The sequence below is a fragment of the Clupea harengus genome, chromosome 5 (assembly GCF_900700415.2).
Source record: "Clupea harengus chromosome 5, Ch_v2.0.2, whole genome shotgun sequence".
Lineage (NCBI taxonomy): Eukaryota > Metazoa > Chordata > Actinopteri > Clupeiformes > Clupeidae > Clupea > Clupea harengus.
Window position 1 is genome coordinate 31,504,645 of NC_045156.1, and position 12,868 is coordinate 31,517,512.

Here is a 12,868-nt window from a genome sequence, read left to right on the forward strand (position 1 = left end):
ATACCGTCATTTCCTGACTATTCACGGCAGTTAATACAGTTAATGTTAATGGTAATGTGTTGTTGTAACGTTTCTGCAGCCCTGTGGTTAATACTCAGGTGTGGCCTATACATTTCTTTCCCGCCTGGTAGTAAGTAACGCACACAGTAACTATGTGTGTGAAGAGGTCTCTTTTTCTCTCTCTCTCTCTCTCTCTCTCTCACCCTCTCCCTCTCGCTCTCTCTCTCTCACCCTCTCCCTCTCTCTCTCTCTCTCTCTCTCTCTCTCTCACCCTCTCCCTCTCTCTCTCTCTCTCCCCCTCTCTCTCTCTCTCTCTCTCTCCCTCTCTCTCTCCCTCCCTCCCTCTCTCTCTCTCCCACCCTCTCTCTCTCTCTCTCTCACCCTCTCCCTCCCCCTCTCCCTCCCCCTCTCTCACTCTCTCTCCCTCTCTCTCTCCCTCCCTCTCTCTCTCTCTCCTTCCCTCCCTCTCCCTCCCTCTCTCTCTCTCCCACCCTCTCCCTCTCTCTCTCACTCTCTCACCCTCTCCCTCCCTCTCTCTCTCTCTCCCTCTCTCTCTCCCTCCCTCTCTCTCTCTCTCTCTCTCTCTCTCTCTCTCTCTCACCCTCTCTCTCTCTCTCTCTCACCCTCTCCCTCTCTCTCTCTCTCTCTCTCTCACTCTCTCTCTCCCTCTCTCTCTCTCTCCCTCCCTCCCTCTCTCTCTCCCACCCTCTCCCTCTCTCTCTCCCCCTCTCTCTCTATCCCTCTCTCCCTTTCACATGTGAATCCCATGCATCAGGTAAAAACCACATTGGATAGATGGGACAAATTTTCATTCACACTCAGTCAATAACGAAAAAGTAACGGGTCTTGTGTGTTCGCACCCGGCTGTATTTATTGATTCTGATTCTATTGACAAACAAACCTCCACGAGAGGTTTTAAAACATGCAAGGTTTCATGAACTATCCTAGCTGTCTCTTGCTTCTGGAACCATCTTGGTTTAGCACGACCACTTGCAGATAATGTTAAATGCTGGTACATAAGATGGTATATATACATGATGCATACGAAATTGGCTGTGGATAGAATGGGGGGAGAGTGTTCAAGTATGGAAGAAGAGCTTAGTGGGGGTACAGTGTGCTATTACAAGAAGAGAGAGAGAGTGTTCAAGTATGGAAGAACAGCTTAGTGGGGGTACAGTGTGCTATTACAAGAAGAGGGAGAGAGTGTTCAAGTATGGAAGAACAGCTTAGTGGGGGTACAGTGTGCTAGTAAGGGTGCTATTACAAGAAGAGGGAGAGAGTGTTCAAGTATGGAAGAACAGCTTAGTGGGGGTACAGTGTGCTATTACAAGAAGAGGGAGAGAGTGTTCAAGTATGGAAGAACAGCTTAGTGGGGGTACAGTGTGCTATTACAAGAAGAGGGAGAGAGTGTTCAAGTATGGAAGAACAGCTTAGTGGGGGTACAGTGTGCTATTACAAGAAGAGAGAGAGAGTGTTCAAGTATGGAAGAACAGCTTAGTGGGGGTACAGTGTGCTATTACAAGAAGAGAGAGAGAGTGTTCAAGTATGGAAGAACAGCTTAGTGGGGGTACAGTGTGCTAGTAAGGGTGCTATTACAAGAAGAGAGAGAGAGTGTTCAAGTATGGAAGAACAGCTTAGTGGGGGTACAGTGTGCTATTACAAGAAGAGGGAGAGAGTGTTCAAGTATTGTGCATGGGAATGTTGTTTATGTCTAGTTTTGTTGAGTTATGTTTAGTTATGGGTGGATGAGAATTTTAGTTTTCCAAAGATAGCAGGGTGGCAGGATTAGGGTTAGGGTGGCAGGGTTAGGGTTAGGGTGGCAGGATTAGGGTTAGGGTGGCAGGATTAGGGTTAGGGTGGCAGGTTAGGGTTAGGGTGGCAGGATTAGGGTGGCAGGTTAGGGTGGCAGGATTAGGGTTAGGGTGGCAGGGTTAGGGTGGCAGGATTAGGGTGGCAGGTTAGGGTGGCAGGTTAGGGTGGCAGGGTTAGGGTGGCAGGGTTAGGGTGGCAGGTTAGGGTGGCAGGATTAGGGTTAGGGTGGCAGGGTTAGGGTGGCAGGATTAGGGTGGCAGGTTAGGGTGGCAGGTTAGGGTGGCAGGGTTAGGGTGGCAGGGTTAGGGTGGCAGGTTAGGGTTAGGGTGGCAGGATTAGGGTTAGGGTGGCAGGGTTAGGGTGGCAGGGTTAGGGTGGCAGGATTAGGGTTAGGGTGGCAGGGTTAGGGTGGCAGGATTAGGGTGGCAGGTTAGGGTTAGGGTGGCAGGATTAGGGTTAGGGTGGCAGGATTAGGGTTAGGGTGGCAGGATTAGGGATAGGGTGGCAGGATTAGGGTTAGGGTGGCAGGATTAGGGTTAGGGTGGCAGGATTAGGGTTACGGTTAGGGTGGCAGGATTAGGGTTAGGATGGCAGGATTAGGGTTAGGGTGGCAGGATTAGGGTTAGGGTGGCAGGATACAACAACAGTGCACGAAACATGAAACAATCCTGAGAGAAATAATGGGACTAGCTCAACAGATATTTATGCCTGTTTATGTATTAGCCAACAGGGGCACTGGTACACTTTTTCTATATATATATTTATATATCATATACCACTACTAACACTAAACTGTTCTGAAAAATCCTCCAAGCTGTCTTTTCTTTTTTAATTTTTTTTATTAAAGAAACACCAATTCATCCTGTAGACATTACATTCATTTGTGGCATTAGTTTGTTTTTTTGCGGTTTCCATCTTGTAGCCTGCAACTATATGCTTACCACACACTCACACACACACACACACACACACACACCGACACACACACACACACACACCCGACACACACACACACACACCGACACACACACACACACACACCGACACACACACACACACACAGACACACACACACACACACACACACACACACACTCTATAGGAAGCTCCAGTCTACCAGGCGTGTCTAGCTCATGTTAGTCTGGTTTCTTCACACACAGTGTAGCTCTCCTGTGGCCGGACGAGTGGGAGGTGATCCGGACCCATTTCCTCGTGGACCAGCCTATTTCTCTATCCAGGATAAAAGCAGAACCTGACATCACCGACAGGGTTGAATATCACACGCGGCCAGGTAAGAATTTGCTTTATATTTGTTCATTCTACACATTTTTTTTAATTTTTTTTTTTACTTTATTGCCCATCAACATGGTACAACATCAAAGTCACCTTAAGGTTGGATAAAAAAAACATGTAAAATGTCAGCAGGGGCGTTCATAGTTAATTGCCACTGTTAAATGCATATAGGGGGAAACACTATTGTAAAATGGTGCTATATGTGCAAAAACATTTAATGAACCATAGGGAAGGTCATTTTTTTTTTTTGTTCTACACAGGAAAATCTGTTAAATTCCTGGAGCTATGTGTTGTGCACTTCCCACAGTGGCTAATCCTCTCACTGTCACATGCACAGAGCCCTCCAGAACTATTGGCACCCTTAGTGAATATGAGCAAAACAGGCTATGAAAAAATATGTCTTTGCTGTTTATCCTCTTGGTCTTTCACTCAAAATATTCACAAAAATCTTACCCTTTTCATTGAAGTAAAATTTTTGAAAGAAAAAAAAAAATGTGCCACAATTCTTAAATGTCTCCTCGACGGTGGTTATCTCCCAGTTCACTTCACTTTACATTTACACAAACACTCCTGTGATTGGCCCTCACCGTTGTCTCTGCTGTGATTGGCCCATCTGTAAAAGACAGTGGCCAATATGGAAAGCCCTGGAATGTCAATGTGTGGCTATCTCTCCCCCACAACCATCATTTTTGAAAGGGCATAAAAGTCAGTGCATATAATACCAGTCCAATGTATTTGTATAATTCAGCAACTGTGGCACAAGGTTTTCACAGCTTCCTCTGAAAAGAGGAAAGAATTCACAAAGAATTCCAGTGCTGCAATTCACACATTACAACGGTTTGGGAAAAGAAATTCAGAAGTGTTTCATGCTTTTATATTTTCCACACTAGACTGTTGCAGTGCGCTATTATCCTAGGCATCATTTTATTAGCTACAGGTAGTCCAACATGCAGTAGCTAGACTTTGAACACACGCCTGTTTTAGCTACGCTGCATTGGCTCTACTCTTAATTCCAATTGGTTGGTCTTGTGTTTTTTTTTGTCAGTGTTTTTAATTCTGTTCTATTATCCATATTTATTTTCCATTTGATCTATTTACTATCCGTCTCCTCCTTTTATTACGTTTTATATTTAGTTTCTTTGTAGTTTTTTTTTGCTTTGTATTCTTGTTAATTTTACTCGAATGTACTACTTTGAATTTTTGTTGTTTTAATGTTTTAATGCCTTTTCTGATCAGCTCTGCTAACAGACAGGCTGACATGTACAATCCGTGTAACCTAATTCAGTCTAAATGTAGGATATGCACTTATGGTTTCTTAATATTCGAATGGTTGTCAATGGCTAGTCACTGCAGACGCTTTCCTGTTTGCTGTAGTTACATGCAGAAATAAGTTTAGAGTATTTGGTGGGCGCTTTTCTCCACAGGAACTGGAACAATCATTGATACAACAATAATAATAATAATAATAATAATAATGGCAAACCAATCAACTATACCAAATACAAAAAAAAATATTATTTAGAATTGTGTGGCTGTAACAAATCAACTAACAGGACAAAGGATATTTGAATGAAAATCATGCTTTGTTTCCAACACTTAACCAAGCTGCAGTAGCGTGTGTTTACCCTGTATTTGGTGCTGTGTTTGTGAATCTCCTTCAGAGTTAACCGTGTCTTTACCCTGTGTCTGGTCCTCTGAATCAGAGTTAACCGTGTCTTTACCCTGTATCTGGTGCTGTGTTTGTGAATCTCCTCCAGAGTTAACCGTGTCTTTACCCTGTATCTGGTGCTGTGTTTGTGAATGTCCTCTGAATCAGAGTTAACCGTGTGTTTACCCTGTATCTGGTCCTCTGAATCAGAGTTAAGCGTGTGTTTACCCTGTATCTGGTCCTCTGAATCAGAGTTAAGCGTGTGTTTACCCTGTATCTGGTCCTCTGAATCAGAGTTAACCGTGTGTTTACCCTGTATCTGGTCCTCTGAATCAGAGTTAGCCGTGTGTTTACCCTGTATCTGGTCCTCTGAATCAGAGTTAAGCGTGTGTTTACCCTGTATCTGGTCCTCTGAATCAGAGTTAAGCGTGTGTTTACCCTGTATCTGGTCCTCTGAATCAGAGTTAGCCGTGTGTTTACCCTGTATCTGGTCCTCTGAATCAGAGTTAAGCGTGTGTTTACCCTGTATCTGGTCCTCTGAATCAGAGTTAACCGTGTGTTTACCCTGTATCTGGTCCTCTGAATCAGAGTTAACCGTGTGTTTACCCTGTATCTGGTCCTCTGAATCAGAGTTAACCGTGTGTTTACCCTGTATCTGGTCCTCTGAATCAGAGTTAACCGTGTGTTTACCCTGTATCTGGTCCTCTGAATCAGAGTTAAGCGTGTGTTTACCCTGTATCTGGTCCTCTGAATCAGAGTTAAGCGTGTGTTCACCCTGTATCTGGTCCTCTGAATCAGAGTTAAGCGTGTGTTCACCCTGTATCTGGTCCTCTGAATCAGAGTTAAGCGTGTGTTTACCCTGTATCTGGTCCTCTGAATCAGAGTTAAGCGTGTGTTTCCCCTGTATCTGGTCCTCTGAATCAGAGTTAAGCGTGTGTTTACCCTGTATCTGGTCCTCTGAATCAGAGTTAAGCGTGTGTTTACCCTGTATCTGAATCAGAGTTAAGCGTGTGTTTACCCTGTATCTGGTCCTCTGAATCAGAGTTAAGCGTGTGTTTACCCTGTATCTGGTCCTCTGAATCAGAGTTAAGCGTGTGTTTACCCTGTATCTGGTCCTCTGAATCAGAGTTAACCGTGTGTTTACCCTGTATCTGGTCCTCTGAATCAGAGTTAAGCGTGTGTTCACCCTGTATCTGGTCCTCTGAATCAGAGTTAAGCGTGTGTTTACCCTGTATCTGGTCCTCTGAATCAGAGTTAAGCGTGTGTTTACCCTGTATCTGGTCCTCTGAATCAGAGTTAACCGTGTGTTTACCCTGTATCTGGTCCTCTGAATCAGAGTTGTGTGAAGAGTGCCGGGAGGGCTTCATGTTCCAGCAGCAGAGGGACATGAGGGAGTACACCCAGGCCACCGTCTACGTGCGCAAGGTCATCAACAACAAAAGGGTAAGAGTGCACCCATCACTGCCCCATGGCATTGTCATGGCAACTAGAGAGATATGCAACACCATTGGTCCTAAAGCACTGTGTTTATGCCCTGGTACCTACAGTACACAAAGACTAGAATATTTGTATTTATATATATATATATATATATATATATATATATGTATTAGCCTGACTATTCTCTCCATTGTACGTCGCTTTGGACAAAAGCGTCTGCTAAATGACTAAATGTATTTGTATTTGTTCATGTTCTCTCTCTCTCTCTCTCTCTCTCTCCCCCTCTCCCCAGGCACTGAAAGATGATGCTCCATCACTCAATGTGAGCGGCTCCGAAGCAGAAGAAGAGAAGGAAACCAAAGTGGATGGAGAAAAAGACCCAGACTTTAGCCAGGTAAGAGTTGCCCTCACTTGAGATCTCTATCCATCATTATGATGACCAGTGCATTTCCAGGGCAGCTGTGGCACTTCATGTTCTTTACCTTTCTCCACCCCACCCCCCAAGTTGGAGAATGGCGCCAAGCGGAAAAAGATAATCAGCGGTGTTGGTATTGCCGTGCAGCATTCAGTATCCAAGGCCTCCTCTGACAAGGGCATCCGCCGGAGTACCCGCCATCACAAGCTCCGGGGAGAGAAAGCCCTCATCGTCTCCGCCAACCAAACGCTGAAGGAGCTCAAAATCCAGGTAATGACATCTGTGCTCCGAACAGAAAAGGTTGCATGTGGGTTTGGGTAGGAACCAGTGCGTAACTTGCAATTACAGCAGTTACATTTCTGCACTTCTTTTTTTTCTTTTTTATTTCATTTTGTTATATTTCTTATGTAAAGTAGTATTTATTGTTACACCAGGTTCTATTGCTCGTAGCTTGACTATTCTCTCCCTTGTACGTCGCTTTGGACAAAAGCGTCTGCTAAATGACTAAATGTAAATGTAAATGTAGATGGATAAAAGCGTCTGCTAAATGACTAAATGTAAATGGTAGTAAGGGTCATTCCATGTCGTCATGGTTTGTTGTGTCCCTTCAACTGATTTGGTGTATTTACATTGAAACATTTACAGGGGGGGGGGGGGGGGGGATTATTGACAAAGGGCTATCTTTGGTTTTTGCACTTGTCCTCTCAATATTCACAACTTTATCCTGACCCTAAATTAGGGGATGGAGGTGTGTCTGCCAGTTAAGTACAAAGTAAACGAGACGTTTGTATATAGGTACCCTACATTCATCCTACTATGTGCAGTCGAGAGCAGATCCCTTTTGTCTTATTCACTTGAAGTGCACTACCTACCTACATGCTGGTACAGCCACATAAGCTCCAGTTGTGTAGATGATGATATCCTACGGATAGTTGGAAGTACATCAAAGAAGTGAAATGTTCAGATCAGATATGCACATCACTCAGTCACAACATAGATAGGACAGTGTAAATACATACATTCTACTTCGCCATTACCTTCAGTTAAAATATTCCAAAATAAAAAAAATACTAAGGACAATGAGACATCATGTAATATGCAACTACTACTTAATGGACTTCTACTATCTGAGGATCAAGTGTCCTTAGATCAGGATCAGTGTCCTTAGAATCTAAAAGCTTGGCATAACTCCAGATGAGTAAATAGTAAGGCAGAGTCTTGTTATTCATGGCCTGGCCTGTACTGGCCTGTACAATCACCCGATTCAAACCCTGTTGATCTCTTCACTGGAAGGTAAGGGGAAACCCTCTAAGCCTGTTGCTCCTCTACCAAAGTGCTGCAAAAGGTGGGGGTTGAAATAAGAAATTGATCAGGGGGAGTCTGTAGTTGAGTTGACATGGAACTCTTTTGTGCCTGTCCTGCAGTCCAACCCTTCTTGTTTCCTCTCTTTCAGATCATGCACGCCTTCTCCGTCGCTCCATTTGACCAAAACCTGTCCATAGATGGGCGGAGCCTCACCGATGACTCCGCCACTCTGGGTAGCCTCGGGGTGACACCGGAGTGCGTCATCTGCCTTAAGGTACAGAGTTCAAATCAAGCGTTCACTTCTGTTACTATTCAATTTCATTTGATTAAAACACCGTTACCAATGTCTCACAAGACTCACAAACTCAGATAGATAGATAGATAGATGGATACTTTATTAATCCCGAAGGAAATTTAGGTCATCCAGTAGCTTATACACTTAACTTAACTCACAAACATACATACACAAATCACAGTAGAATCACAGTAGAAAAACAATACACATAGGGAGAACATCCCTTGTTACAGTAAGAATTTGAGCGCTACCTAGCTCAGATTAGCATCTTCTCGAGGGCCAATTAAGAGATCCAATGAGAAGGGAAGCAAGTGGACAGGGAAGAAAAGGGTAGAAGAGAAAAATGAGGCTTGTGATTGGGACAAAAGGACCCGAACCAGCAGGAAGAATATGTACATCTGGACCAGGCCTTTACCTATTTAAGTCCGAATGGAAGTGGCTTCACAAGTCAGAAATGTTTTGACACTCTTGTCTATGAGAAGTATAATCACAAATTTGCCGCAGCTCTCCAGAACAGCATCAGTCTAAAACTAGAAGAAGGGTGAAGAGGTTTTAAAAAGTGATAGACTAGAAGTTAGGTGGATGGAAAGGACAAAGGTAGATAACATTTCGATAGAACAGATTTTATGGTTAAAATATAAGTATAGTAAAGTAGTAAAACATCAGAAAAATATTTTGGAGAAACTTGTCAGAGGACAGTTTCTGTTGTCAGGGAATACAGGAGCTTGGATTGTAGGATTCTCAGTGGCTCCTTGAGAAGAAGTCAAGCATGAAGAGTATGGAATGCATGACTGACACAAACACAAACACAACGCACCTACTTGTGTTTGTTATGTAATCTGTGTTGTACATAAAACTGAGATGATCAAGTTGGAGTGGACACTGAGCTCGTCAGATAGGTTTTGTTGAATTGGTCATTTGGTTCAACAGGTATATTTACCAAATAGTACAGAAATGGATAACTTAAAGCAAGATTATGTAACAATTGTACCTTGAAGTAACGGCTTCAAAATAATTTGGTTGGGTACACTGACTTGACTAATACGGAGAATGGCGCCACTGCCCCAGAATGCCAGGTACGCCTGGTACTGCACTGTGTAACCTAGGGCACAGCACCTCTCGCAAGAACTATGGAGCGCTTTATAGTACCATCGCCTGGTACCGCACTGTGTAACCTTGGGCACAGCACCTCTCGCAAGAACTATGGAGCGCTTTATAGTACCATCGCCTGGTACCGCACTGTGTAACCTTGGGCACAGCACCTCTCGCAAGAACTATGGAGCGCTTTATAGTACCATCGCCTGGTACCGCACTGTGTAACCTTGGGCACAGCACCTCTCGCAAGAACTATGGAGCGCTTTATAGTACCATCGCCTGGTACCGCACTGTGTAACCTTGGGCACAGCACCTCTCGCAAGAACTATGGAGCGCTTTATAGTACCATCGCCTGGTACTGCACTGTGTAACCTTGGGCACAGCACCTCTCGCAAGAACTATGGAACGCTTTATAGTACCACCTCACGCGACAACAACTAGACCCTTCTGCTAGCTTTGAGAAAAAGCTACAGTGGGAAAAATAAGTATTTGAACCCCTGCCGATTTCGCAAGTTTGGCCACTTCCAAAGAAATGTGTGATCTATAATTGTAATAGTAGGTGTATTTTAACAGTGAGAAACAGAATATCAACAAAAAAATCCAGAAAACTGCATTTTATAACATTTATGACTTAATTTGCATTTGATGCAGAAAATAAGTATATGAACCCCAAGCAAAACATGACTTAGTACTTGGTGGAATAACCCTTGTTGGCTAGCACAGACGTCAGACTTTCAGGAGTTCAAATACTTATTTTCCCCACTGTAGCTTAGTATTCTCTGGAGCGAGGAAGAGAAACGTATTAGCTGTCTTGCCGTGTTGTCTTGTGTTGCGTTTATTTGTTTGGCTGTGTTAGGAAAGTTGTGGATTCGCTAGTTTTTCGTCATGAACATCCCTGCCAATGTTATTGTTATTACGTAGGCTGTAACCTTATCTGTGTCCCTGTTTCACAGAGATTTGTAGTTTTTCCAGATGCCCAATTCAATTCAATTCAATTGTATTTATGTAGCGCCATAGCAATACAATTGTCTCAAGGCGCTTTACAGAGCCCAGAGCCTTGACCCCGTTAGTGCAAGCACAATGGCAACACGGGCAAGAAAAAACTCCCTGTTAGTCAGGATAGAACCTTAAGCAGAACCACGGCACATAAGGGGGGACCCATCTGCTTGAGGTAGGGCGGGGCCCAAAGTTATCAACCTCAGTCCCGTCTCAGTCTTACTTCCAAATATATTTATCAACAAATACATGTGTACCACTGTCCATTAGGGGGTCTCAACGTGTGATTTGTATTTATTACAGTGGTGTAAAAGTGAACTACACTCCACAACATTAGGGGGAGCTCAGCAGCTAAAAAAATACCAATTCTCACATAATGTGCTTTAATTTTGATTTCTGTATGTTGCATTACAGGAAGTTTGACAAACGTAACAGTACTTGTTGGTTGTGGTTTCTATATATTTATATTGTAATAACATCTCTCCCCATCTCAGGCTGACGAACCTTTAACAGATTATGCTGCAATAGATGATGTATACCAAGGTGAGATTAGACGTCCCAACTGTATATATTACTGAACATTTTATCCATTGATTTTGCATCCTAAACTCAGTCTGATAAACGGGTTGCTTTACAGTGTGTTTGCCTGAGGAGGGATTTAAAGGTAAGATTATGCATTTGAATTTTTTTTTTCATGTTTTAATAGAAACTAATGGGATAGTTCGCCCCAAAATGAAAATTCTGTCATTATTTCCTTATCCTCATGCCTACAGGAAACCTTCTTGCGGTATGAAGCCCTATGGCAGAATAGAGATAGACAGAGAGAGCATTTCATTGCAATAGCAGTGGACAGCAGCGACATCCTTCATCCTCTAAAATGTTTAGATAGCTTTACATGAGGAACAGACCTCACAAAAAAATTGTTTTGGTGTGCGACCATGAAAATCTTACACAAATCTTTTGGTCTGTTCCTCACATATAGCCTCAGAAGACTTGGAGTGTGTTTCATTAGTTATATAGGTGTTTTTCCATTAAACAGTAAAACCCATAACACAGGTTTCTCCTGGCAAAAAGGCAAGTAGGTGAGGGCAGAATTCAAATTTTGGGACAAACCATCTCTGTATTTACATTCATATATTGCTTCTGATTGTTTGGGTAATTCCACCTACTGAAGATGGGCTCTTTTTCCTTGTTTGTTTGTTTGTTTGTTTGTTTGTTTGTTTGTTTTCAGGCACAGGGCTTCTTGGACATTGAAGAAAAACATCAGGTTCTGGATTCATGTTGATGTTAGAAATATTTCCAAAATGGCTATTGAGATGGGAATTTCTAAGACGGGAATTTCTTTAGATTTTATGTTTTTAGAATTTTTTCATCATTGTCGTCATAAAACCATTATTTTCACTGTGTTGCCAGTTGACAAACATGTCTGTCTTTCATTAAGTAAACAGAGAAACATGTTTGGGCCTTTTTAAGACTGAAGGTGTTCTGCAGTTGTCTCCTCAAGCGTTATGTGAAATCTTCCTTCTAGCAGTCCCTGTCTCTCCACTTGAAGGGATGGGTTGTGTGGGAAATGACACGATGTCTTCGAATTCTCTTCCTTAAGCTGGGGCTTCTGTTCCCTGTTCTGTTCTGTTTTGTCAGTCAGATATGTTGAAGAATCCTTGAGAAACTGAAATATTGAAAATATCTTTTCTTGTGTGCCTGAGACTCACCAGTGTATGGATGTGTGGGGTGTTACATACAGTATGAGTGAGAGAAAGTGAGAACTTGAACGTTACAGGAACATGACTAGAAAGTGTATTTGAAACTGAAGATGTATCTGTAACCTTAAATGGGGTGCATATGTAGCTTTCTTTATGACCTTTCTTATGAGCAATAAAATTATTCTCTTCTCTAAAAAAAAATATCCTGTGTTTTTTTTTAACTATTAAGTTTTCACACTCATGTCAAGAACCAGGACCTGTTCGCTGGTGTCATATTTTCAATTCAATACAGTATGTACAGTGGGGAAAATAAGTATTTGAACCCCTGCCGATTTCGCAAGTTTGGCCACTTGCAAAGAAATGTGTGATCTATAATTGTAATGGTAGGTGTATTTTAACAGTGAGAAATAGAATATCAACAAACAAATCCAGAAAACTGCATTTTAAAACATTTATGACTTTATTTGTATTTGAACCCCTAGCAAAACATGACTTAGTACTTGGTGGAATAACCCTTGTTGGCAAGCACAGACATCAGACTTTTCTTGTAGTTGGTCACCAGGTTTACACACATCTCAGGAGGGATTTTGGTCCACTCCTCTTTGCAGATCCTCTCTAAATCCTTAAGGTTGCGTTTTCAATGGGAGGGAATGAGGTTCAAGCCCAATATTCCATGTTACATGGCCCCATCCATAGTCCCCTCGATGCAGTGGAGTCGTCCTGTACCCTTGGCAGAGAAACAGCCCCAAAGCATAATGTTTCCACCTCCATGCTTGACGGTGGGGATGGTGTTGGGGTCATATTTAGCATTCTTCCCCCTCCAAACGCAGCAAGTCGAGTTGATGCCAAAGAGCTTGATTTTGGAG

At 42.9% G+C, this 12,868-nt stretch overlaps 1 protein-coding gene across 8 annotated transcripts in view; it reads left to right on the forward strand.

Moving 5' to 3' along the window:
- The window catches only part of usp48 (ubiquitin specific peptidase 48), a 45,441-nt gene extending 33,238 nt beyond the window's left edge, over window positions 1-12,203 (forward strand). For all 8 annotated transcript variants that reach the window (XM_031568565.2, XM_031568564.1, XM_031568563.2 and 5 more), the window contains exons 21-28: window positions 2,973-3,103; window positions 6,090-6,196; window positions 6,486-6,587; window positions 6,699-6,878; window positions 8,062-8,187; window positions 10,794-10,842; window positions 10,937-10,963; window positions 11,531-12,203. In XM_031568565.2, the coding sequence (XP_031424425.1) occupies window positions 2,973-3,103; window positions 6,090-6,196; window positions 6,486-6,587; window positions 6,699-6,878; window positions 8,062-8,187; window positions 10,794-10,842; window positions 10,937-10,963; window positions 11,531-11,553 (745 nt within the window). In that variant the 3' untranslated portion in view covers window positions 11,554-12,203. The remainder of the gene's footprint in view (window positions 1-2,972; window positions 3,104-6,089; window positions 6,197-6,485; window positions 6,588-6,698; window positions 6,879-8,061; window positions 8,188-10,793; window positions 10,843-10,936; window positions 10,964-11,530) is intronic.
- The last annotated feature ends 665 nt before the right edge of the window (window positions 12,204-12,868 follow it).